Raw genomic sequence first — 27,820 nt, forward strand, 5'->3', positions numbered from 1 at the left:
GTTGAGTAGAAATTGCTTTTGTTGTTGGAGCCAGAAATTAGATTCTATACTCAGAGAAACGGGGAGAAGATAAATTAAACTGCTCCTAATTAAGATAAACAAAATTACCCCTTTAGTAGATTAAAAATTTGGGCTCTGTCGAAAATTTAGGTTGCTAACATAAAACTTATTTATTGGTCAATTTGTTCATCCAGTAGGAGGGGAAGGAGATGGATTAAAACGGGTAATGGGGGGTAGGCGCAATTTAAGCCCGCTGCGATTTTTCTATGTTAGAAAACATGAAAATCCAAGAAATAATAAATCCGTTATTACTTTGAACAGTCAAATCCATCCCAAAAAAAATATTTAACAAATGTAAGAAGGAGAGTTTACACTTTTAGGGGCGGTAGCATTTACTCTCTATTATCTCCTAAACAATATTAAACAAAAGGACAGAAAATGAAAAATCAGTTCAATTGAGGTGTGTAATATAAAATTAATCTCTTTGATTGAAAAACTCTAACCAACAAATTTCAAGCATTTCTCTATTACATTTGTTTTTATAAATGCTAATCCCTGTCCATTCGAAGGCCTTACTTTCAATATTAATAAGTTTACTTGTTATGCAATATATCAATAACTAGATGTTATAAGAATTTAGGTAGGGCATATTACAAACTGAAAATATTCAAGAGTATGTTATTTACTTTAAGAAGGGGGGGCCAGGGTGGGACCTAATGCTTTATTTCGTAAAGTTATGTACTCTAAGACTTCAAAAGAGGAATAGAACGCTAAAACTTGGCATGACAATTGCTCTTAAGGGGTACAATATGGAACAGTTAAGAATCGGAGGCCGAAACTGCCACTTCTGCAAAAATATTTTATCTAGGTTTCTGTTGCAAAAAAAGACAATTTACCAATCATGTGACAGCAATTTTACTCCTGTATTGAAGTCTTGGAACACATAACTATACAGCAGAAAAAAAGGATACCTCCCCTCCTTCATTTTACCCGTTCAAATAACCCCTGCGGGGAAACTTAACATTCCTCATTACAAAAGCTAAATCCTAATTTGGAATAATTTCAGTATACAAAATAAAATTGCTGGTACTATATGATGCAAGTTGATGTATTTCATTTCAGAGTTTGAAAGCAGAAGTATCTTTAAGAACATCTAAAAAAGGACATCACCCACACAGATTCTTTTTTCATGACGAAGCGACCCATTTATTCACATATTCGTCCGTCTCATAATGAAATATAAATCAAATATTGGCAATTTCCTAAAGTTGAGAATATTCTTGTGATTTCATCCTCTACGCTGATTGGTGGATAAAAAGGGCTTTGGGAGGCAGTAGGCTGCTTTCTAGCTTTGGCTTTATTCTGATGGCAATTACCAGATAAGGTTATAGGTTTTTATAATCAGCCAGCAATGTTGTAACTGCAGTGAAAGCTTTATGATTCACTTTTTCACAATTATTCACAATTTGATAGTTTTTGCTTGAAGATGTTTTATTATTGATGTTTCTTTAGCCTAAATCCAAGGATTATTTTACTTAAGGTTGATTTTTAGATTTTTTCTGTATCTACTATACAGGAATGATTAATATTCTGCCTGTTTGTTTGCTAAGATCTTGTGAACATTCCAGTCGTTCAACAGTTTTCAGGAAAGTCCCAAAATTAAATATGTAATGGTTCGTTGATTCAGTTATGTTAAAAAAGTATTATTTAAAAAAAATCAGGTTGATATCTTTAAAAATAAGCTCAGAACTCATATTTTAGCGTTTGGGGGGTTTTTGTGCTCCACAAGCCCCAAGAAAGAAAGTGACGAAATTCAATTATGTTTTAAGTTTTATGTGTACATCCAGTCATATAAGAGAGCCTACAAAAAGAATTAGGTTTATAACTATAAAAACAAGCCCACACGGCCCTCCCAAACTTTTATACTGAATTTCATTTCCTATAACTGTACAAACTTCCCCCCCCCCCCTTGCACTTACATAAATTCATTATTCTGAAGTCCAAGTTTTTATTCAAAGGGGTTGAGTAAAAACTCTGGAAGGTTGGATATTTACCCTTTTTTTTGGGGGGGGGGGCTTGGGATCTAATATAATTTAAAACAATTATGGGGTAACTAATAACTGTGTCACCCCAAATTTTGATTAGTAGATGGGGGGGGGGGGGACCCTTTACCTCCTCCTTTAGACGTCACTACAACTAATGCTTTTCTGTTCTGGAACACGATATTTCTGTAAAACCCATCACTTAAAATTAAACTGCTGATTTTTCAACCTTTAGATTGATAATCCTTGCCTGGATGTTTTTTTTTAACTGGTGCCCCGTATTTGTCAACCAATGAGCATGAAGTTTAGAATCTGGATCACAACTCCATATCCTTCGCCTCGTCCTCGGAAAAATCTGACATTGAGCTCTCCGCAGAACTGGGAGGGTCGTCCTGAAAATGTTAACAAAAATTTAGCTGCTTGAATGGATCAATGAAATTAATGAATATAAAGTCCACCTACAAGGAGTAAAGTATCTTTAAAATGCAGCATGTGGCTACATTTCAAAATAGCGGCTGTGGCTTTTAAAAAAAAAATAACACAGTTAAACTGGGAATTGATAATGTAAGCTATGACTTATGTCAAAGTGACTGCATATTGCTTTTTTAAATTCGTATATGGTTATGCTTTTAATGGCTTTAAGGAAATATACACCCTTTTTTTCAACAAGACAATTTCATATCATGTATATAACAATCTAATTTCAGTAATTGGACTGAAATAGTCAAACACACACACATCCTAATACTAATCAAAATTCAAATCATGTAGGTATAGGTATAACAATCTAATTTTAGTAATTGGACTGAAATAGACAAACACACACACACACACATCCTCTTACTATATAGTTACCTCAGCGGGGTCTCTCAAAGCCTCTTCTGTTGCATATCTTTTCACAAAGTCTGAAACTTTCTTTTTGTATTCCTCCGGCCTACAATATAATTTTTGCTGATTAAGTACAATAAACATGGATTATTGCACATATGAAAGCAATGATTTGACATTTTTTTTATATCTTTTAGATTAAAATCTAAACTCATTTCTATCTTAATTGGAAATTACGCGACGAGTTTCTAATATTTAGGTAGGATGATTACAGCCAAATTCATGGTCCAATTTTGACTAGGTAGTACTTATTTCATATATACAGACTGGCCAGCCAATTTTGAAAATAAAAAACGTACATAACGTACACAAAAAAAATACGTTACGTACATAAAAAAAGTAAAAAAAAACGTACAAAAACGTACATTCCTAATAAAACTTAAGTTAAATAATTTCCTAGTTACCTATTATCAATACATTTAAGTCTACTAGCAGCTACCTGTAAAGGAGAACCATAGCGAACTGACAGACACAAGATATCCTATTACTCTATTCAAAAGAACTAGAAATTTATTAAGAATGAAAACTAATACAATCCCTGAAAATTACAACCGTCTATCAGGAATATGAGTTGTGAAAATCACAAAAACCTATACATCTAGGAATCGGATAGCACTGCAACAAATAGACAAACCTTAAAGAAACTTTTTGAAAATATGTAGAATGTGAATTTATTTATTCCCTGGAAATTTCAGCCGTCTGTCTTGAATAGAAGTCGAGAAAACCACGGAAAAAAGAAAATCTAGGAATAGATCTAGCACCCAACCAAAAGGCAAATCTCAATGAAAATATGAAGAATGTGAACTTATTCAATCAAAAAACAGGAGCCGAGAAAATCACGTTTCTCCGATAGCATAACGGACTGACAAAGTGATTATAGAGTAGCTTCGCTAATAATTTTTTTAGTGAGGGAAGGGGGAGTAGTCCACCCCCATTTCTGATTTCAATTTTAAAAAGAAAGAAAAAATAGGGGAAGGGTTTTGATTTTTTTCTAAGAGTAGTTTCTCTTGGGAGGGTGGTTGTACCCTCTCCCAGGACCTATGAGAAGCTACCCTGTAAAAGAGAACCATATCGGTTTAGCAGTTAGCGAGAACCTTCGGTACAAATAAACTGACAGAGAGACATACATCCTGTTATTACGTACTAAGTATATTCTATTAAATAAAGTAGTAAGTTTTTTGTCTGATGCTTAAGATTTTCATAACTACTTCACACTGTTACCGAGATGGTTTTAGGCTATTTTTCTACCATTTTGAATACAGGTTCTTAAAGGGATATGGAAGGACAGAGAAAATAGCCTACAACCTCACAAAGATCATGTCAGTTCAGCAGTTAGCGAGATTCTTTGTTACAGAAAAAAAAGGATTTATAGGATAAACATATAATAGGATAAAGATTTAATTTGTCTGTTGCTAAAGATCTCAGAAAATACTAGTCTTTAATACAAAGTAAATCAATGCCTGTCTGTCTATAGCTTAAGATCTTGGTAACCGCTGAACAGATTGGTTTCTAAATTCTAATCTTCAGGGAATATATCTACTAGTCCTGTGGTAGTTTTAGGCTATTTTCTTAGAGTGTGGGAAACCCAACCCCCCCAAAAAAAAAAAATCAATCACCCCTCAATTTATTTTTGTAAACTAATGCAAATTAGCGTGGTGGGGGAACCCCCACCACACCCTGGGGCGAAGCCTAAATGAAAAAAATAATCACAATCTTTTTTTATATTTTTTTTGACAAATTTCCAACAAACGATTCTATAAAAGAGGGATACGAAGCCTCTAATCCTAGTAGAAAGTAAAAAGCTTTAAGTGTCCCTCCCCCAAAGAAAATAGCAAAAACCATCACAGGACTATTAGGTATATTCCATGAAGAGTAGAGCACAATAGGTTCAGTGGTTACTGAGATATTAAGCTTCTGATATACAGACGGACAAGCAGACGGACAGACATCATTCTACTTTGCATTATAGATAATATACTATTTTTGTAATACTTTTTGTACAAATACAAATAAATATACAAATACTTTTATACTTATATTTGATTCTTATTCTTTAAAAACTGAAGATACCAAAAAATAAGACTTCCTAATCCTACACTGTGCACCATATGATATCTCGGAAAATTTACCCAAGTATATAAAGAATTTGAAAAAAATTATCGTAAAATCTATTAAAGGGGTAGTAGCATGAAATGCATTTAAACTTGAATTTAGTCAACTGCATATCTCTTTATGTTCAATAGTTTAAACTATATCTATAGGACATATATTTCAAATCCATAAATTTAAACTGTAAGTTCTAATAACATAATGCATAATTTACATACATATTTTTGTTCTATGAAAATTGAAGATATTACCTATTGAATTTATTTAAATAATACACCTATTGTTTTTGCAAAAAATTTCGTACAAAACATACAAATTACTTTTCTGCTAATATTTGATTCTTATTATTTAAAAAAAAACGTAAAACGTACAAAAATACAAATTTCAAAATACGTTACGTACACATATCAAAATAACGTCCAGAACGTACACAGATTCGATGCGTAACGTACAAAACGTACACTCTGGCCAGTCTGTATATAAAATGTATTGTATATAAAGAAGATTTTCAAAACGAAATAGATATAAACTTTTAGAAGTAATGTTTTAGTTTACTTGCTCTGACGACTCTAACTTTTAAGAATGTTAAAAAAATTATGAAGTTCTATAACATTAACAAATGTATAAATACATACCTATGCAGATACATGGCAGCAGCTTCGCCGTTCAAAGGATCTGTTGGGTTGGGGTAGGTCAGCAACTGGGGAAGGAAGGATTCAAATATGTTGCTAAGATCAAACAGTGCAGTCCATGCCTAAAACATTTTTAGACTTTTATTTCCTACCAATTTATTGAGAATTAAATACTGTATGCTTTTAGTAACATCTTTCATAAATTCTACCTTGTTATCCCACCAAACAGTTAAGTGTACTTTACTATATCTTAACTTAATAAGACATCATAATTTTGTAAAATTGTTACAAAAAAAAGTTTAGATACAAATTCAAGAAATTTTAATGTTTTTTAATCTTTATTTTTATTAGAGCAGCTACTCTATAATTAGGATAATAACCTGATTTATAACATCCAGACAAACTGTACCAGAGACTTCATCTATATTTGGGTGGAAAATCTGAAACATAGGAGATAAAATTTTAAACTTAAAAGCACATTGTAATCTTAAACCTGTATTATATAGTAGTCGTATGTTTAATTGTATGTAATTTAAATCCGTCTGCAGTGGTATGATAGTTGATATTCTTAAAACGAGAATCCCTTAAATTGGTAAAAGTTTTATTAGAAAAAAATAGGAAGGTAAATTATTTATTTGTTTGTGTAGGCATAGTTCCTTAGGTTTTGGACCTAATTAGTCATGAAATTCTTTTTTAATTGGAAGTTGATTACTATTTCTAATGAAAGAAATCCAATAACGGGAAAAACGTTCATAATCAGCAGCTGTTATAGAGAAGGAGCATTTAAAATATTGAGAAATAAAATATTCTAAGATATTTTTTTTATCCATTAGACGTTTAATCTTTCTGATAAACGTGCGTTTGCTTTGCTACCTAGTACATAATTACAAATTTTATACCGTATTAATTAGCATGATTTTTTATGTAGGTTATATTGATACAAACCTTATTGCTGAATCCAATAGAAGGACTTTTGAAAGGATACTGTTCAGGCAGATGGACTCGAACCTTCCACACTCCTCCCTCATAGGGCGTACCCTTGGGACCGTAAAACTTGACCGAGAATTCGTCCAATCCTCCAAGGATTGTGACCTAAGATTAAAAATATCCATAACATTTTTGGTAAGTTTTATTAAAGGAAGGGGGCAAGAAAATGTAATCCATAATAAAGATATAAAAAAATATTTTTTTACATGTTAGGGAAGGAAGAGGACAATTAAAGTCAATTTTTTACAATTCCAATATAAGGGGGGGGGGGGGATGTTTTGACACATTTGCGTAAACAGTGAGTATAGGCTTTATCTTTGGACTGAGAGGATAGGTTATTAGAGATAAAATCATTCTTATATGATGAACTTCCCCCAGATTTAAGATTTTATGGATAGACCTCCAGGTTCCGGATCTCCAGGCCTCCAGGTCCTCTCTGTACAGGTAAAAATTAAAAAAAAAATTTTTTTTTGAAGAGTTAAAAGTCAACTTGTGAAACAAAATATGCATTTTTTTCTTCAAATATGTGAATAACATTAAAAAATATGCATATTTTGTTTCATAGGTTGACTTCTAACTCTTCAAAAAAAAAATTTTTTTTTTTTAATTTTACCTGTACGGAGAGGACCTGGAGGCCTGGAGCTCTGGAACCTGGAGGCCTATCCAAAAAATCTTAAATCTGGGGGAAGTTCATCATATAAGAATGATTTTATCCCTAATAACCTATCCTCTCAGTCCAAAGATAAAGTCTATACTCACTGTTTACGCAAATGTGTCAAAACTTCCCCCCCCCCCCCCCTTATTTACGAATCATAATAATTTCAAACACATTTTCTATTTCCCGCGGAAAACCGAAAAATCTAATATTAACATGTCGTCCTATCTGTTGCTATCTCTAGTTAGAATCCTTATACTAAAGTAACAGGATGTTTGTCTGTGTGTCTGTCTGTACCGAAGGATCTCGCTAACCGTTGAACCGATCGGGTTCTCCTTAACAGGGTAGCTTCTCATAAGTCCCGGGAAGGTTTATAACTATTTTCTTGAGGGGTGGGACACCCCCAACCCCCCTAAAAATGAAAAATACCCCCCCCCCAAAAAAAAAAAAATTCCACCCCCTAAATATTTTTTTAAATTTTTCTTTTAAAATCTATAATAAGAAATTGGGTTATCAAATTCGACTCCCCCCTTCTCAAGTGCCCATAGAGGCCTCTAGGGGCGTAGCCGCTAGTAATATAAATAGCAGTTAATTTAACAAGGAATACAATGCAATGTTAAAACAAATTTGAACGGATTGACGTGCGAATATACTCTCTAGTTACATTGATCTACGATATTCCAAATAAATCTAAATGTAACCTCGTGTTTGCATTCAATGAGCTTCATAACATCCGTGTCCATTCTTCGCTTTCCTGCGCTGGGGGACGACATCTTGGAGGCTGGTTCTTCTACAGGGGAATAGGTAGGTGTACACTAACTTGAATATATCACTAGCTCACGGAGGGTACACAGGGACTTGAACCCTTGAATCCTAACCTGGTTATTTTGATTATAAGAAAGATACTATATACAATGCGATTTTGATAAATTTAACCAAAAATTTAGATTTGTTAATTTTTAATTTTACATCAGTCAAGTATGAAAATATTTTAGAAGAAAATCATCTATTAAATAAATTGTAAAAACTAAGAGTTCTTCATTTATTTTTATCAAATACCTATAACGTAATCATATTTGTTTTTAACATGAAAAACAGAAATTTGTTTTATCATATTTATCTTAATTTTCCTACAGAAACTAACTAGTTATATTATTTACTATTGGTTAAAACGATTAAATGCATAATAAACAATCAAATCATAAAATTAATCAAAATAAACCTAAGTAAGATTATCTTTTCTTGGCAATAATACTAACAATATTCTGAAAAAAATAGCTATTGATAAAAGATCATTTTCTTACTTTTGAGAAAATTTCAAGAAAAATAATATTTAAATATTTTTCTAAATTAATACCTAAATAATGCATATTACATTTTTAAAAATAATTTTTAACAAAAAAAACAAGAAAATATATAGCATTTTTATAAAGATATTGCAAAAACCTTACCCCATCCCAATCCTCCCTGTATGTAATCTATAAAAAGAAACAAAACAAAGACCTTTCTTTCAAGCACAACACAAAATAATGTTTACTTTTAAAATATCCCCATTTTCGTCAAAATTACATAAATTTTTGGGAGGGTTAACTGATCAAAATAGCTACAAACCTTAATTTTCCACCTAGAATTTATGCTTCTTATAAGTCATTTGGTGGCGTAATAGACTTCCTTTTCCTTTTGACACTTAGTGGGCTGAGTTGTGGCAAAGTGAGTGAATTGATTCTAACTACGTAGGACACACACACACACACACACACACACACACACACACACACACACACACACACACACACACACACACACAAGGAAGCAAGCAAAAGTTGACCTTAGGTGGGTTCTATAAACAAAACTGTTACGGTATCGACAGCTGCAAATACGGTATCAACAACAAAAATCTGACGCTAGACGTTCAGAAGTCATCTCACGGTATACGCAATCGCTGTAACATATCGCTGTTATGACGTCATCTCACATTGCTGTAGATTTCTCAGATGGATCAGGGAGATGTACAGCATCTCACAGTACAAGCTATCAAAAGCTGTCAAAATTCCTGCTTTTGCAGACGAAAATTATGTAAATAAAACAATAAATCATGCATTGAAAGCATGGTTTATGATGAAAAAAACGGGGCATTCCCAACAGATCTCTATGCAGGGTATGAAAAATTTTAAGTAAAAAAATTTGAATAATTATTATAAAAATAAATATTTTCAATATAAAATTTTTGATAGGTAATGGAAATTAAATTTTTTTTAAAATTTTGTAGAAAAAAATATTTAATTGAAAAAAAATTAGGTAATCTATAAGTGAGTAAAAAAAATTTTTTCCGGGGGGGGGGAGGGGCATTTTCTTTCCCCCTCTCCCTTCACATTTTCTGTACTTTAAAAAAATAGGGTGAATTGACCAAAATTCAAAGACGACATTTGCTTAACATCCCATTTATTGTAGTTTTGCTGTTGATTTTGTTGTTGATGACAGCTGCAGTATTGCAGTTCTATCACTGTACCATATTACCGTATTATCTCTCACAGTAATGTTTATAGAACGCACCTACACACAAAAATGGCCGCCCGAGGTACCGCAATGTGAGATACCGTGATAGAACAGCAATGTGATAGAACCGTGATCACAGTTCCGACTATAGAACCCACCTCTTAATAAAGAAGTTTAACATCGTGTAGTTGCACAGCTTGGCTATTACAGCTGATTTTAGAAAATAAAGGCTAGATTTTGAAATATCACCTAAATGACTTAAATTAAACAATTTAATAATTTGTTTACTCATAAACAAACATTTCATTTGTATATTTGTAATCATAAATAAAAATAAAAGAAAAAAATATGCTAGACTAGTTTGTATGCTGTTTGAGTGTTTGGCTGCGGAGTAATATTGCTCAGCTGATCTTTGTTTTCAACTTAAAAAAAGAAAATATTTTTAACCCTTTGGGTAAAGTAAACATTTTTTACATTTTCATCAAAGATATTTAAATGTGTAAATCAGATAAAAATCTAATTGCCAATTAATTTTGTATAAATGATAAATAAAATTCATATTGGGCAAAATTTTTCGGCGTCAAAGGGTTAAACATAAAATTACCATTAAATTTGCTTTATAATAATAACTTTTAGTTTTTTTAGAAACGTTTAATTTGCTGTTCTTTTATTTGAAATAAATTCTCGTTTCATAACTTGATATCTATGAACTTTATAAAGTAATAATGGTAAAATTATATAAAAAAAGCTTTCTAAAATTTGACAGTTCTATGTTACTGTTATTTATAAGAATTACTCATGTGAATAGTTTTGGAGTTTCAATTACTAGCTTTTGAATATATAATAAAAATGATTTTATAAATAGAAATACCAACAAAATTAAAATTTAAACTGTTTTTAACCTATTTTTGATGGGGGGTCAAAAAAATACTAGGACACCTATAGAATCAGACTGCAGAGTCCAAATTTGAATTAAGTCCCCAATAAACTTTTTTTGGGGGATTTAAAAATTAATTTTTAGTGTTGCTGTAATCATTTTGACCGAAGCAAAAGCTCTTTTTTTACTTCGGGTAATATTGTGGCTTACGGAACATTTTTATATAATTCACTTTATATTGATACAATAAAAAAAAACATTACTCTGTTCATTGGAAATAATTTTTTTTTCCAAAACAATTAATTTCATTGAAAAATCTAACATTTACAATAAAACAAATAATTCTGAAATCTAACCAATAACAAGTCTTGTTTTATATAATTCTTTACAATTCAAAAAAAGAGTGTTTTCACAAAGTGACGTATTTCCAATGTAGTTAAATATTTTTTATTTAATTAAAATGAAAAGAATGAAAACCATACACATAAAAAATACATACTTTTTAAAATTATTTTAAAAGATAAGTTTGAATAATCTTATTTTATAACACATTTGTATATGTGTCAAAAATAAATTTGTTGTATTGCATAAACATTTGTTGTCATTTAACCCTTTACAGCCATTTTTTATGTTTTCAAAATAAGTGAGAGAACACAAACATGTTAATGTTAATTCGTTGATATATTATAAAGAATTAACTTTTTAGTGAATTTTTATAGTAAAATCATAAGTCCTAATTTTACTCTATACCAGAATACAATATTTATGAAGCAAAACACTCTAAAAGCTACGAATTTTACCCAAATAAAAAAAAGGCCTTTTGCTTCGGTTAAAATGATCACGGCAACAGTAAAATTAATATTTAAATCCCCCCCAAAAAGTTTATTGGGGACTTAATTCAAATTTATGCTCTGCAGTCTCATTCTACTGGTGTCATAGTATATTTTTTATATACGTTTTAAAAATAGGTTAAAAACAGTTTAAAGTTAGACTAGTCTTTATGGATCATGAAGCTGTCGTATCGACAGCAATTTCTATCAGCTGATTCATTTTCACCTTTAATTCTCTAACAAATTTTTCCTATTTTTGTAAAAAAAAATATGATTTTTTGATAAATTGATTTAGACTAAAAATGTATTATCAAGTTTATTTTTTATTTCATATTAGCAAATTAAACAAAATAAATTAATGATAGAGAAAATAGCCAATTCATATAAAATAAAATACTTAGGGAAAATTGTCAACAAAGTTTTTGTTACAATACCTCGTAAACTTGATCAGCTGATCTTTGTTTTGGTTTAACAGCTGATTTATATTTATAATAGAAAAATGTAAACAAAACAAAAATAAAAACTCTTTTTTTTAATTTATTAACATCTAGACGCGAATTATTCTAATTCAATGAAGATAATATTAAATTAAAACCTAATATGGAACATTCTTACTATTTTTCTAAGGATAAAGAAATAAAGGTAGGTATATATTATGACAATTAGAATTTAAAAAATAAAAATATTGATTATATGAAAATTTAAACTGAGTAGGTATCTATAATACAAAGTAGCTTGATGTCTGTCTGTCCGTCCGTCCACCCTTTAATATCTCGGTAACCACTGAACTGATCGGATTCTACTCTTCATGGAATATACCTACTGGTCCTGTGGTGGTTTTAGGATATTTTCTTGGGCGTTGGGACACCCCCAACCCCCCCCCCAAAAAAAAAAAAAAAAAACAGAATAATCCCCCTAAATTTTTTAAAAATTAAATCTTGGAGCAAAGCCCCTAGAGGCTAGGGGCGAAGCCGCTAGTAGGTACATAAAGGATATACAGTGTGTTTTTTATGAGAACTTTTTAAAAAGCAATTTTACCCCACTGATAGTTATCAGAATTTAATGATTAATGGCTTATTTTCTTTGTTTTTCAAGGCAATTAATAGAACAACAAAAAAATATTTCAGTTTTTATTTAAAAAGTACAGTAAAATCTAAATTTCAAAACTTAGGTGTCAACATATAAAAATGGTTTTAGCGCATTTTTCTTTAAAAAATGGATTTTCTGTAGTCGACTTTGGGGGGGCAGTACTCCCTCCCTGGTTGAGATATGACCTTCAAACTTTGATATGTTCTAGTACATGTCCCTAATAGTATCTGTATACATTTTTAGCTCTATATCTCAACTTTGAAGTGTTTAGCAGCCATTCTTGCAAAAGGTTAATTATTTGAGCATAAGAAAAATGCGTTAAAACCATTTTTAGATGTTGACACCTAAGTTTTGAATTTTAGATTTTACTGTACTTTTTAAATAAAAACTGAAATATTTTTTTGTTGTTCTATTAATTGCCTTAAAAAACGAAGAAAATAAGCCATTAATCATTAAATTCTGATATCTATAAGTGGGGTAAAATTGCTTTCAAAAAAGTTCTCATAAAAAAAAACACACTGTATATTTTACATTAGAATTTCTTTAATTATTCGTTTATAGCCTTAGTGTACATGGAGATAAAACCATCTTTTGGCTAATATTTAAGATTTTCTAGATATAAAACAACACACCTAATCCACATTACAGTTATATGTCTTATTATATATATTTTTTTCATTAGGATTTAGTTTGTTGTCCTGTATGTAGACGGCTGTGTTCAAAGCAACGAATCCAGTTACACATTAATAACCAGCACAAACAGGTTTAATGCAAAATTTTGATTTTGATGTACAGGTGTATTTGATTGTGGGGGGAGGGGTGATACTGGTTTCTATCGAAGCACTAAAAGTGTTTGAGTAAATTTTCATGAGAAAGATTGTAAATATTTAATATTCAATATTCTACTTAGGTACGTACATCACATAACTTTTGAATCATAAATATTCATGGTTTTTTAAAGAGCCAGATAGGGCCTTGAATTAAATTAGATATTTTTTGAAATAGAAACTGCGAGAAATTTAAAAGTTATTATATTGACTTTTCACCAATTATGAGAAAATGAGCAGATTTGACTACGTAACAAATAATAGCACTTTTTTATAATAACTGATATTTTTTTTGTAACAACTCTTTTTATTAGGAGAAGGAGTTCAAATGTAGCCACTGTGATTTTCAATCTGTTTCTTCTTTGTACATCTTAAATCATTTGAGGTTTTATTATAATTTTTTTTAGATATAGAATTTCTTAACTTTGTTTAACATATGTAATAGGTATAGGCCTTTATATTAGGTAATAAATAAAAAAACATAATTAAATTTATATGTTTTAAGAAGTTATCATCCTGGTAAGCCAGAAAAAGTTTACAAGATTATTTCACATGGTAGTGAGGTAAATAACTTTTAACTGAAAGTACTCTTATTTTCTTCATGATTATTTCTATAGTACGTTTATTTTACTAATAAAAACATAAATATATACAAATTAAAAGAAGAAAAATATGATGATGTATTATTTTTTTTCAGAAGACTTCAATTTCAACTAATCATGTAAGTAATGAAACCTTCAAAGAAAAGAGCTGTATTAGAAACACAAATAAAACCTCTGAAAACCATGGCAAAGTATGCTTAAAACATTCAACAGAAACAGGTGCATATCATAGATTTGAAGTAATTAAGTTTAGCAATACATGCTACCTACCTAAATGTTTTTTAAAAAAGAATTTTTTCTTTAATTCATCTGAGTTTCGTCAGGTTAGGTAATGATTCTTTTTTTCATCACCACAAGATCTTGTTTTTTTTTATGTAGATGCAATGTATTATAAAGTAAAAGAATAAAGGGGTCACGAGCTATATATAACTAATCGTTTGGTGGGGACACTGTGCCGACTTTCAATCGGGTATCTGAATATCAGCCAATAGTATCTAAAATATAAACACAGCCAAGTCGCTACAAAAGAGTAGAAATCAATTTGCTAGTTAAGGAAAAGGTTTTTTAACCATTTTGGCCAGGTAGTTGTCTGGGTTATTAATCTATACATAAACATTTATTCATTATATTATAGAAGCAGAAATCAACCATGAAACTCAAACAAACGAAACTTCAAGCAACACTTTGATTTTAAGAGATAAACATCAAATTGAAGAACAGGCGGCTATGACTGACAATAATAGTACCTATGAAAACGCTTTAGTAGTTGATAATGATATGTTGCAAGTAACAGATGCTGATACCATGATAGAAACAACTCAAAATGTGACTGAAACTGTTCTAATAATTGACGAGAGCCAAAATAACCAAGAGACTGAAAATATTACTTCTGATTCTGTGATAATAGTTGACAACATCAAAAATCAAGAAATAACCGAAGAAGTTACAATAACTGAAGTTTATACGTCTGATTATCAAGGAATATAAACTACCTAATATATAATTATAAATATTTTACATAGGATTCTATTTAATGATAAATATTAGTCTACTTTTAGACGTTTAAAATGATATTGCTAGCATTCCGAAGGATGAATTTCTATCACGAGTTTGTATTTTATAATAGTATGGAACCTTTTTCCCCCACCCTCTCACTCTTTATAGCTTATATTTTTGTACAGAATTTGAAAATTGTGATAGTTTACCAAGAAATATCAGCAACATATCAAATTATACTAAAGAAGACAGAGAGAAAATAATAATTCCAAGTTCTGGTCACAATGAACAACCTACTCTAGCAAATAATGAGATTTCTGTTCCTGGAAGGAAAGCAAGAAATGCAAAGTTTACTCAGAAACTCAGGCAAAGATTTTTACATTTTTTTCTAAGCATAATGATTATTTAAATAGTCAAATAAAGTTTTTCTACATAATCTTATTATTACCTTTTTAGATGCAGAAACATTTGATTTTCCCTGTTTTTTTCCTTTCCTCCCAAAATACCATGAAATCAAGGCATTATATTCCTGGATATTTTTGTTAATATGACGTTTTTGGTTGATCAGTGTAGTGAAATGTCCTTAGAAAATGTTAAGATTTGATAATCAGATGAGAAATTTTTTACGTTGACACTCCCTTTGATTTAGATTTGTTTAAAAAAAAAATTGGGGGATGAGGAATTTTTTTCTAGGGACTATTTCTTTTGGGAGGGTGGTGGTTTCCTTCCCCAAAATAGTTATAAACCTTCCCGGGACTTATGAGAAGCTACCCTGTAAAGGAGAACCCTATCGGTTCAGTGGTTAGCGAGATCATTCGGTACAAACAAACAGACACACAGACAAACACACATCCTGTTACTTTATAATAAGGATTATTTGATTGTTTTTGTACAAAAGTTGAAAGGGACTGTGAACGTAAATTTTTCTCATCTTAATATCAAATATTAACATTATCTCATTCATAATATCTCACAGATAGAGCAAAACGCGCTTTTGTTTGCTTAAAAACGGCTTTTTTCCGACGATTTTTATAAGGTACGGGGAAAGGAAGAAATTTTCCGTATTATATAAAATTTGCATTAAATTGCTTTTTTCTCCTATTATAGCTAAAATTAAACTTTTTCACATAGTTCTAGATTTTTCCTAACAGTTAAGCTGACTTTTAACATAATCCTTGCTTTAATCCAATGTATAGTTACTTAGAAATTGATAAAATAAACAATATTTTTTTATTGAAAACCAAATACAATAACAAAGCCAGAAACAGGTTTTTTATTAGTAGCCCATCTCTCGCCCACCTTTAATTACAAATTTGTAAATAATAAAGACGCAATATTTCTTTATAAACAGTCTGATAAAAGTGTAAACTAATTCTCCAAAGTGGGTTATTTATTGTTCAACACAAAAAAAAGGATATTATTATTTTATATAACCTATGAGATTCAACCCTTTGTAGACAGTAAGGTATTTTTTTGTCAATAATACGAATTTAAAATATGTCTTTATTACCTAATTACTACGTTATAAAAAAACGAATTGGCAATTTTATAGCATACAATAAATCCTTAACAGTAAGTAAATTGTTTCAACTATATATGACAAGTTAAATATCCCTACAAACATTATAAGAAACAAAAACGTTCAGATTTTCCCTGTTTTTTCCTTTTTCCCTCTCAAAATACCATAAAATCAAGGCATTATTTCTGGATATTTTTGTTAATAGGACATTTTTGGTTGATCAGTGTAGTGAAATGTGCTTAGTAAATGTTAAGATTTGATAATCAGATGAGAAATTTTTACGTTCACACTCCCTTTGAAGTATTGTCTGTATTGCATAAAATGTATAAATGGAGTTCAAATGTTATTAATAAATGTAACTGATTGATTTGCAAGCTACTAAATTAATTCAGATAAAGTTCTGTGTGTGTTTGTTAAAGTTAAACTTTGTGACCTGGAAAAACTTTGAATTAAAATTCACACATTTCTTCAGTAATCTAGGCATGGGGTAAATTGGTAATTTTTTTTTCTTCAAAAATTAGGAATAATATTATTTCACCTGAAGAAAAACTGTTATGCTTAAAACTTTAAAGCCTGTACAAGGTTGCATTTGGGCATCTTACAGAATGTACAGGGTCATTCAAGAGAAATGATTTTTTTTAAAAACTTAATTATGCATAGAAAATAAAACAATTATGTAAAATCCTGTAAATATTTGGAAAACCTATTTTGGGACATTTAAGTTTCAAATATTAAAAAATGATTATTTCAACAAATTATGCCCTAAAAACCGGTTTTTCCAAAGGCCTTTTTTTCGAAGATTTATTGATGTAAAGGTTGTAAAAAATGCGCACCTTTTTGAAATTCAAATTGCGCAGCTTGTTTTAATAGTAGAAAAATGTTATGCATATCGTTAGAACCGTCATAGCCTCTAGTTTTTTAATATATAAGAACCATTCTTGTGCTACGTAGTCGTACAGTATAGGAGCTACGTGGTAAAATGTTCCAATTATTTAAAACTTTTCATCCTTTTTCTCACATTTTTCAACGTAGCGCCTAAACTGCAAATAGCACAAAAACGGGTCTTATATTTTCAAAAACAAGTGTGGTAATACGACAACCAGACGGACGGGCAGTTTACAGAATTGCTACGCTGTGACTTATCATAACAAACCCTCTGCACTAATCTTATTATATCACCATTTATCTCATGACCGATGTTGACCCCGCTATCCAGCGGTCAAACTGGCCTGCCTAAATGTGGGGAGGGGCTCAAACACGCAGCTATCACGCGCCCCTCACGCGCCCCTCACGCGATTATACAACCGGGAGGCGCTGCCTCCCCTTTTACCACAGCTGCCCCCACAGCCGTCTACCGCCGGGAGCTAAGCCCTTGCGTCCCACACCCCCTTCAAACCTAACCATTGTTATAATCTGTTGTATATATATAGTAAACATTCATTGTAAATATTATTCAGTTAAATATATAATTTCTGTATGACTAAATCCTGCTAGTTTGTTTTGGTAGAATAATTCAAGGCTAAGGCTTGTTGGACTCGAACTCGCAACCCTGTGAGCTGAAACGTTCGGCTTACCACATCTTGGTGTCAGCGTGTTTCAATCGAGCCTTACAGAAATTAGCCTATTCTACCTCTGATTGGACCCTTTGGCAAGTAAGGGGACAATCAGCCGCCAACTGAGAAGCCAACTGACCCGTGAGACGGCCTTTTTAGGTCGAATTTCCATCATTTTGAACGCAATATGTGGGCCTTTGGCCTACGGCAAGCAGATTTAGCCTGCTAAAAGCGCCAGTTAAGACGCTTTTTCCGTACCGTGTAGGAGTAGCGCTAGGTGCGCAGCCACGGTAATCGGATAATTTAGCTCAAACGGCTACAGAACTGAGTCTAAATTGGCAAGTGTAGCTGGGACAAGCCCCAGGACACCCAGGCCAAACCTACGAGACAGACAGCTAGGTGCTGGTCTCCCTGAGAAGGCAATGTGTGGCTGCGAAGCTTCAGCACACAAGTAAGGCCTACCACTGCGACGGATAGCAGAATTTGAGCCACAGGCACGGCAGGACGGGACATTCCCTGCCGCTGCCTTCCAGGATTCGAACCCGAGGCGCTGTAGGACGGGCCATTCCCTGCCGCCATCTTTCGGGATTCGAACCAGCGGCGCTGCAGGACGGGACATTCCCTGCCGCCATCACCCCTCTGAACCTTGCAGGACGGACATTCCCTGCTGCCAGTGCTTCCAGAATCACACCTAGAGCTCCTAGTGATAACAACACATAAGTGTGTATAAATGTCAACCAAGTGATAAAAAGCAATATAAAATTGTTGACCCAGTGATAATTGATAAGCTCTAGTGATTCGAAGCTACAGTCTAAGCCACCATGGTAGGCGATACCACCATAGCTGCGGTTCGGCCACCACCGAAGTTTCTGCCAACCCCAGCCGAACGGGAGGCCCCCTTGTCTCAAGGGCAGGACCTCCACTTCCCCTGCCATATCAGGGTGAGGTTTCCCACTCCTGACCCTGCCCAGCATGTACAGGTTGATGCCATGGTCGATTCTGGCAACCGTGTACCAGAGTCTGCTGTAATTTCTGAACACCTCATGCACGCAATGGGCGTGCAACGCATGTTGATTCCAGACAACACCCAAATCCTGACTGCTAACAAGGAAGGCCAGCCCCTCCAGGTAATAGGAAAATTGAAAGAATTATATATGGCAGTCTCACACACCCTTATACTCCATCTGTACCACGTGACTGTGGTACGGAACCTCTCACACCCTCTGAACCTAGGAGGGTATTTTCTCAAGGAGTTCGGAACTAGGCTCTGTTTCGACATGCAACCCCCCTGCTTGTGGGTGCGTGGGGAGTTCATCCCACTCCGTGGCGTCCCCATCGACCGGGAGACAGCCGAGAGAGAGTTGAGTTACGAGGGGCCTCTGCCAGGCCCACTGCCAGAGCAGCCGCGTGTGGTCGAGAAAGGCACGCACTGGGTGGACACTGCACTCAACGCCCATAGGGGGACCAACCTGCTAGCCATGGGGTTGCCCCCAGTGCCCAAGGTGCCGCAGGAGAACCTGCCAACGACGTTTCCTGAGATTGCCAGCCCTCCAGAACCGATCTTCTCCGCCGACACCTTCATCAACGGCCAGCCGTGTCCACCTGGCCCCCTCTACCTGGGGCCCCCAGTCATTCAGCCAGCCGAGTCCGAGGCCAGACCTGTCAAGTCGCGGTTTGATGCACCCGGAGCCACACTCGACTCCCAGGAATCAGCCTCTCCCGGCGCCGTGCCCGTCAAGTCGTGGCCGGCCGCCCCCGGGGCCACGCATGGCTCCGCTGCCTCAGCCTCTCCTAGCGCCGAGCCCGTCAAGTCGCGGCCGGACGCCCACGGAGCCCAGGCTGGTCCCAGCGCCCCGGCCTCTCCCAGCGCCGAGCCCGTCAAATCGTGGCCGGACGCCCTCGGAGCCACACCTGGCTCCGACACGCTAGCCCCTCCCGAGGCCGAGCCTGTCAAGTCGCGGCCGGTGGGTCCCGGAGCCGAAGCTGACCCCGCGCCAGCCACGTATAGGCTAAGCGCTGTCACTCCCACTGATGGCCAACCACCCCAACTCCGCACGGCCAAGCGGGTGGTCTTGCCTGGCCGCGGCGTCATGGCTGTCCCTGTTGAATTAGTGGGGCACCGTACTAAGGATGCCATCCAACTAGCTGCCCCAGAACAGAGGTTTGGGGAGGATCTTGTCATCCCAGAAGGCCTGTATGCCCACAGGCCTGGCTCCGCCAGCGTGTTCCGAGTGCTGGTGGTAAATGAAGGGGAGACGCCCCTCCTGCTGGACGCTGGCCTCCCCGTGGCTGGAGAGCTGGTCAAGCCTGACATTTTAGAGGTTTCTGATAAGCCTCCCCCCCGTATCCACTCGTTCCAAGAGCCTGTTGAGCCCCCAGATATGCAGGAGCTGTGGGAGGCCCTTGAGATGGAGGAGAACGAGTTCCTGCGAAAGGACCCCCTGCTCAAGAAGGAGGTCTGGACCATGTTATCAGAGTACAGGGACGTCTTCTCCAACTTTACCCCCGGCTGCACTGACGTAGTAGAGCTGCAGCTGCGCCTCAAGCCAGGGACCCAGCCGATCCGCCAGAGATTTAGGGATCTGAACCCGCGGCAGGAGGCTGAGCTGGAGAAGCAACTGGACACCTGGCTACAAGAGGGAGTCATAGAGCCTTCAGACTCCGCCTGGAGTAGCCCCCTGGTGCCCATTAAGAAGAAGGACGGGAGCACCCGCTGGGCCGTCGACTACAGAGCCCTCAACAAGTGCCTGGAACTGGACAGCTACCCCTTGCCCAGGATCCAGCAGCTGGTAGAACGAGCGGGAGGACACCGCGTCTATAGTGCCTTAGACGCGGTGGCAGCGTACTACACCATCCGTGTGTCCGAGGACAGCCGGCCCTGAACCGCCTTCACCACCCCCAGGGGCTTGTACCAATGGAAAACCTTTGGCCTTGCTACAGCACCGTCTGTCTACTCCAGATTTATTGCAGGGGTCCTAAACCCATTAGGTACGGCCAACCTCCAGTCATATCTTGACGACGTCCTGACCTTTCACCAGGATACCTGGGCCCACCTGGCGAGGCTCCGGGAAGTCTTGGAAGCCCACCGCAGGGGAGGAATCCGCCTCAAGCCAGCCAAGACCAAGCTGTTTCGAGCCAAGGTGGATTATCTGGGCCACACCCTCAGCCGTGAGGGGATAGCCATGCAAGAGGATTATGTTGACCGTATCCTGGACTGGCCGGCCCCCAGCACCCCCAAGGAATTGCTGGCGCTCCTGGGGTTCTTTGGATACTACCGCGTGTTCATCCCAGAGTATGCCGACCTCACCTACGAGATGAATCGGCAGAAAACGGCCAAAACCCTGGCCTGGACGCCTGAGATGGAAGCCCAGCTGCTACAGCTCAAGGACAAGTTCCGCCAAGCCCCCATCCGAGCGCCGCCTAGGTTTGACTTGCCAGCGGTGTTCCAGCTCACCACAGATTTCAGCAGCCGCGCCATCTCTGCCATCCTGAGTCAATGCTAGGACGGCAAGGAGAGGCTGATTGCCGCCGTGGGGCGCAAGAAAACCGACCCCGAGACTCGCTACCTGTCCTGGAAGGAAGAGATGGCCGCCATTATGTATGGAATTCGGAAATTTCACGGCATCTTGTCCTACCGCAGCTTCCAGATCAACACTGATTCCTCAGCCTTGCTACAGATGAAGTCGCTGAACACATCCACAGGGATGGTGGCTTGCTGGCAGGAGGAGCTAGCGTCCCTAGATTTCACTGTCTGCCACCGTCCTGGCACCCAGAACACCAACGCCGACGCCCTCAGCCGCCGGGAGGACGACAACATGCCGACAGCTACCGCTGAAGAATTAGCAGAGCAAGCTGAGTACATCCACACCCTCTGCCAGCTAGGGGAGTCCGCAGCTGGCCGGCCCCCTGCCGCACAACTGGACCCGGCTAGAGTGTTAGAAGCCCAGACACAGGACCCTCTCCTGCTCCGTGTCCGCCAGTGGGTGGCTGATGGCAGAGCCCCAACTAAGGCTGAGCTGCGCGGCAAGGAACGAGACGAGCAGCAGTACGCCAGCCGCTTCACAGCCCTGGGACTTGACAAGCATGGCTGCCTCACCACCACTGACCAGACCCTGACAGGGGAAAGAACAAGATACCTGCTGCCTTCGGCCCTCCAGCAGGACGCGTTCTTTTTAGCCCATGGGACCCCCATGGCCGGGCACTTTGGAATGGACGCTACTATTGCCCGCGTCAACATGCATTTCTGGTGGCCCAACCTGTCCCGTGACGTCCGCCTGATGGTTCAGACTTGTCCTGAGTGTGTCCAGAAGGTTACCAAGGAAAGGTTGAAGCTAGGAATACATGTGCCCTCCCGCCAGGGGTATCCACAGCAAGTCCTGTTTATTGACCTGGTGGGGCCGCTGCCAGAGACCCCAGCTGGAAACCGCTATATCCTCACCTGTCAAGATGGGTTCAGCCGGTTTGTCAGCCTCTACGCCATCCCCAACAAGCGCACCCTCACGGTGGCTGAAGCCCTGCTGCACCGCCACCTGGCCACGTTCGGATGCCCCCTGAAGATCCACTCCGACAACGGGATGGAGTTCACCGGCCAGGTATTCAAGGAGCTGGCCTCCAAGCTTGAGATTGGCCTGACACATCCACCGCCCTACAACCCACAGTCCAACCGAGTGGAGAGGTTCCATCGGACGCTCAACACAGGCATGCGTCTGTTCCTAGACAGAGACGACAACAACTGGGAGCCACATTTGCCTGCCATTGCCTTCGCCTACAACACCAAGGCCTGCAGATCCACCGGCGTGACCCCGTTCCTGGCCTACTTTGGGAGAGAGGCCAAACTTCCGGTGGACATGGTGCTCCGGCTGCCAGACACAGAGTATGCCTCGGTTCCAGCCAACGTCCAAGCTCTCCTGCAACGCTACCATGCAGTGTATGACGCCATCCAGCAGCGAGAGGAGGGAACCATCCGGAGGAGCGCGGCAGCCTACGAAGGCACGGCCAAGTACGAGGTTGGAGACTTGGTCTGGTACCTGGCCCCCCGCCTGGTGCCAGGGAAGGCAGCCAAGATTACCAAGAGATGGACTGGCCCCTGGAAGGTAGCGCGGCAAGCTACAGACGTCCATTATGTCATCAAACCTGCCTCTCCAACCGCCAGGATCTCGGAAGTCACCGCGCATGTAGGCCGACTGCGCAAATACACTGGAGATGTAACTGCCCATCAGATTCCAACAGACATTCAAGGCGACGAGGATGCCACCGAGCTGCCGGTCGGAGCTGCGGCGCCGCCAGCTAGTGACCCAGGACAGTTCCCAGTGTACCAGCCAGCCGCAGCCGCCCCACAGCCTAGCGGCCAGGATCGTGACCCGGTAGAAGAGAACCTGCAGCATCAACCCAACGAACCACCGCAGCCGCCGCCAGCTCCAGAGCCACCCAGAGATGCCATCTGGAACCCTGATACTGACATGGAGAACCTGCCGGCCAGCAGCGAGCCTGCAGGAGGAGAGGCGGCCACTGCGATGGAAGAGGCGGCCCCAGAGGACGAAGCTGAAGCAATGTGCCCCCTGCTGATGACAGCCATCCCCATCCGAGTAGGAGCTAGGAGGCCCAGCAACCTGGACCAAGCAGGCGCCCCCATGGAATTTTATGCGCCTTCCTCCATCGTTATTCCCCCCTTGGGAGCCTCCAGAGTTAGCCTAGGCCTCCGTGTCCAGTTACCCGCCGAGACAGAGTTAGTTCTGCAGACGAGGCAAAACTTCCAACGACGGGGCTTGGCCGTCGCTAACCCACGGCTGGAAACCAACCGGGAGTTGACAATGCTGATATCCAACCACAGCCAGACAGAGCAGCGAGTGTCCCGCGGAGCCTGTATAGCCAGAGCTGTCCTCCACCGAGCTGTGCCCCAGTACCCTGTCCTGCGCAGACATAGGTTGTCGTATCCCCAGGTTCAAGGTCTGGTGGCTCGAGAGCCCCGCAACCCTTGAAGGGGAGGTTGTGGTAATACGACAACCAGACGGACGGGCAGTTTACAGAATTGCTACGCTGTGACTTATCATAACAAACCCTCTGCACTAATCTTATTATATCACCATTTATCTCATGACCGATGTTGACCCCGCTATCCAGCGGTCAAACTGGCCTGCCTAAATGTGGGGAGGGGCTCAAACACGCAGCTATCACGCGCCCCTCACGCGATTATACAACCGGGAGGCGCTGCCTCCCCTTTTACCACAGCTGCCCCCACAGCCGTCTACCGCCAGGAGCTAAGCCCTTGCGTCCCACACCCCCTTCAAACCTAACCATTGTTATAATCTGTTGTATATATATAGTAAACATTCATTGTAAATATTATTCAGTTAAATATATATTTTCTGTATGACTAAATCCTGCTAGTTTGTTTTGGTAGAATAATTCAAGGCTAAGGCTCGTTGGACTCGAACTCGCAACCCTGTGAGCTGAAACGTTCGGCTTACCACACAAGAGCTTATGACGATCCCAACGGTATGCGCAACATTTTTCTACTATTAACACAAGCCACGCAATTTGAATTTTAAAAATGTGTGTATTTTTTTCACACCCTTAAATCAATAAATCTTCGAAAAAAGACCTTTGGAAAAACCAGTTTTAAGGCATAATTTGTTGAAATAATTATTTTTAAATATTTGAAACATAAATGTCCCATAATAGGTTTTCCAAATATATAAAGGATTTTAAATAATTGTTTTATTTTCTATGCATAATTAAGTTTTAAAAAATCATTTCTCTTGAATGACCCTGTACAATAAATTTATGCAATAATAGACAATTTTCAAATAAACCTAATTTTTAATTTTCTGAAAGGATGACGTCAATTATACTTTATTTTTCTTCAGGCTTCATATCCGCATTTTTTAAATATTCCTTTTCTCGTGTTTTTCTTCCTTCTCTTTTGTTGCTAAAATTTAAGTTTTTTTCTGGGTATTATGCACCACATCATTATTCTTAATTATGTTTTTCTCACTGGCTAAAAATCTGCCTTAAAACAAGCTTTCAATTATATTTTTTTTGCGAAAATTATTTCAATAATTTAGATAATTAATTGATTTTTAATGCTCTACTACATTCATTGTCAATTAGATTTCAGTTTTGTTTCTGCAGATCCTATCTTGCTTATAAATTCACTCAATTAGTTTATATTTTTAATCTATCAATCTATCCTTCATTCTATACTTCCTTATACATGCCATACTTTTCTTGTCAATATCTATCTATGTATATATCTTTCATGAATGCATAACTTTTCATAACAAATGCATCCCTCACTCTCTGAAGTTCCTACATTTTAGCCAGTCATTTTCTTAGCCAAAGGATTAACCCTTGTTTTTCTCTGTTTACTTTTAATTTTTTTTCTCGTATTCATTCGAATCCAGTGGATAGGAACCGGTTCTCATCCATACGAAAAAAACTATGTCTAGCATCGTATTATATCCAGCTTTCTACAAATATAAAAATTTACAAGCAAAAGATTAAAAACAGTTTTTTAGCCGGTGCCTTCGGCACCTCGGGGCTAAAATACTGGTTTTAATCTTATAATTGTACACTCTATATCCGCGGAAAGCCGTTTATAATAAGATGAAAGAAATAACTATTCCACCTCTCCAATGTAGGATTATTCTTTTGACAAAGTTTTATTTCATTTTTAAAACTTAATTGCTTGAAATTGTTTTTCATTTTTTAAATTAAGTGTGTAAATGCTAGGCTATTTTTGCCATCTCTTCCCTTTTTTTTCTACTATTTTAGTTCAATTGTTCAGTATATGACAGCTTATACCAACAATGAAATTAATTCGGAAAAAAATACTAAACCTATACGTGTTTTTCAGCTGTTGTTGGGGGGCAGCACATCATAAAATTAACGACCTCTCCATTTACCCCCCAAATATTATTTTATATTTATTTCGCTTGTTGGTTATACCTGAGTATGTGACCATTTGACAAGTAAGATCTTAAAAACTGGTCTGATATTCATATATTATGGGAAGCTTTGTATTTGTCTTTTTAGACCAATTTTCTTAAAGCTCCCCCTCCATAAAAATTCTTTAAAATCATGCTATCCAAACAAAGACAAAAATGAGAGTCTTAAAATTTTCTGTTTTGTTTAAACACTTTTGTCAGCTCACTAAACCCTTTTTCTTGTGAAATATCAATGAAAGGAGGTTGCTTCGTAAACAGGGCTACAAGGAGTAGTCAATAGGGGTTAAAGTAATCTTTCACTAAATCTTTGAAATTACAGATTAGAAAATTATATGTTGAAAAAGTTTAGATTTTTGTTGTTGAAAATTTTCAATTTTTTTTTGGAGTGCAGCTACTCTTCAATTAGTGTTCATCTGAACGTTCGACTCTGCGCATCATAGTTTAGAGCAGAGACTCTCACATTACAGTTATTTTATCATTTATAAAGATTTTTTTCCTTTAATTTTGTCCTTTTTTCCTTTGACTTATTGCTTATTTTTTTACAGTTAGCTCTTTTCGTTAATTTAAACTGATTAGAATTGTCCTATCGATTTCAAACTTTGCATGGTGATTCCTGTAGTAGTTAGGTATGATTTAGAAAGCATAGCAACTCTATAATCGTTTCAAGAATGTCCGTACGTTCATTTTAAACACGTTGAGTTTTTACTTTTTTAACAAAAATTTGTTGTGTGATATAATTGATCTTATTTTTGAAATACTGATTCCTAGTACAACTAAGTACAATGTTATAAGCGAAGCATCTCTATAATCAAGTCCTAAAAATGTACGAATGTCCTTAAACAATATTCTTTATTTAAGCAGTTTTTTTAACAAATTCACTTACAATTTGTTTCGATTATATACATCTATATTCTGATTATTCAGTTCTGATACTTAACATGTGTTAATGTTCGTTTGTCCTAGCGTTTCAGAGCTTCGCTTTTATGGATGTTGTCATCCTTATTAATGAGAAAATAATGTTGTTAAATCTCGCAGTAATCTATCCCTTTATCCCTGCTTGTAAGATATAGAGTTTTTATCACCTTTCCTTATTCTATTATTGCACATAAAACAAAAGGTTTGACCTGTTGCATTTTAGATAATTCTGGATCTTCTTCTTGTTTTAAAAGAGTTCTTTAAGTTAATTTTAATCATGGCTCAGCAGTAGCGACTTTGAAGAGAGTGATTTATTTGAGTCAGGTTTAGACTTATAGCAGGGTTTTTAAAATTGTAAATGGTTGATTCAATGCCGAGTCCTGATTCAAATATCATTTGTGCTTCCCTTAAAAATAAATATTTCACCAAAGTAAATAAAAATTTGTGTCTGTTTAATAGTTAAAATCAATAAAACATCTTAAGGAGTATTAAAAATAAGACATTGACTGAAAATATTTATTTATCGCATCGTAATAGAGACAGCTTCTCTGAGATATTTAAATAAAAAAAGATGTAGACCAGTTTTGTTAGACCCGAAATCAAAACTGTTATTAATTTTATTTTAATATTCGTGGAAAATTGCCTTTAATATGATGCTATACATGAAATTTCAGTATGGCTGAGAACCGGTTCTAATACAGCCTTATTAATCGGTTTTGAAGCCGTGTTGGAAAATTATTTACATTCCAGCAAGAATAGTATACATATTTATTCAATATTTCCTCTATAAATACCTACAAAATATGAGAATCCGTAGCTCTACACGAGTGTAAATTTTATTTAAAACTAAATCAACT

At 37.0% G+C, this 27,820-nt stretch overlaps 3 protein-coding genes across 4 annotated transcripts in view; 1 reads left to right on the forward strand and 2 right to left on the reverse strand.

Moving 5' to 3' along the window:
* The window catches only part of PAN3 (Poly(A) specific ribonuclease subunit PAN3), a 203,823-nt gene that overhangs the window by 34,083 nt on the left and 141,920 nt on the right, over positions 1-27,820 (reverse strand). The gene's annotated exons all lie outside the window — the stretch shown is intronic.
* UbcE2H (ubiquitin conjugating enzyme E2H) lies at positions 1,364-9,076 on the reverse strand. 2 transcript variants are annotated; one of them, XR_013882306.1, is made up of 9 exons: positions 8,925-9,076; positions 8,536-8,578; positions 8,015-8,191; positions 6,617-6,763; positions 6,052-6,111; positions 5,675-5,793; positions 2,898-2,976; positions 2,293-2,434; positions 1,364-1,513 (listed from the first exon to the last, which is right to left on the reverse strand). XR_013882306.1 is itself a non-coding variant. In XM_080171540.1 (8 exons), exons 3-8 carry the CDS (start codon positions 8,084-8,086, stop codon positions 2,360-2,362), a joined length of 552 nt encoding a protein of 183 aa, XP_080027666.1. In that variant the 5' UTR covers positions 8,087-8,191; positions 8,536-8,578; positions 8,925-9,076; the 3' UTR covers positions 2,291-2,359. The 2 variants fall into 2 exon arrangements, 1 of the variants encoding a protein (XP_080027666.1); XM_080171540.1 differs by lacking the exon at positions 1,364-1,513 and having other exon boundaries at positions 2,291-2,434.
* Positions 12,007-27,820, forward strand: part of LOC145328007 (uncharacterized) — a 33,919-nt gene continuing 18,105 nt past the window's right edge. The window contains exons 1-7 of the mRNA XM_080171541.1: positions 12,007-12,158; positions 13,288-13,368; positions 13,747-13,817; positions 13,938-13,995; positions 14,130-14,253; positions 14,669-15,011; positions 15,214-15,396. Of these exons, the coding sequence (XP_080027667.1) occupies positions 12,117-12,158; positions 13,288-13,368; positions 13,747-13,817; positions 13,938-13,995; positions 14,130-14,253; positions 14,669-15,011; positions 15,214-15,396 (902 nt within the window). The 5' untranslated portion in view covers positions 12,007-12,116. The remainder of the gene's footprint in view (positions 12,159-13,287; positions 13,369-13,746; positions 13,818-13,937; positions 13,996-14,129; positions 14,254-14,668; positions 15,012-15,213; positions 15,397-27,820) is intronic.

Source organism: Acartia tonsa, chromosome 9 (genome assembly GCF_053477335.1).
Source record: "Acartia tonsa isolate MP-2025a chromosome 9, ASM5347733v1, whole genome shotgun sequence".
In the NCBI taxonomy this organism is placed as follows: Eukaryota; Metazoa; Arthropoda; class Copepoda; order Calanoida; family Acartiidae; genus Acartia; species Acartia tonsa.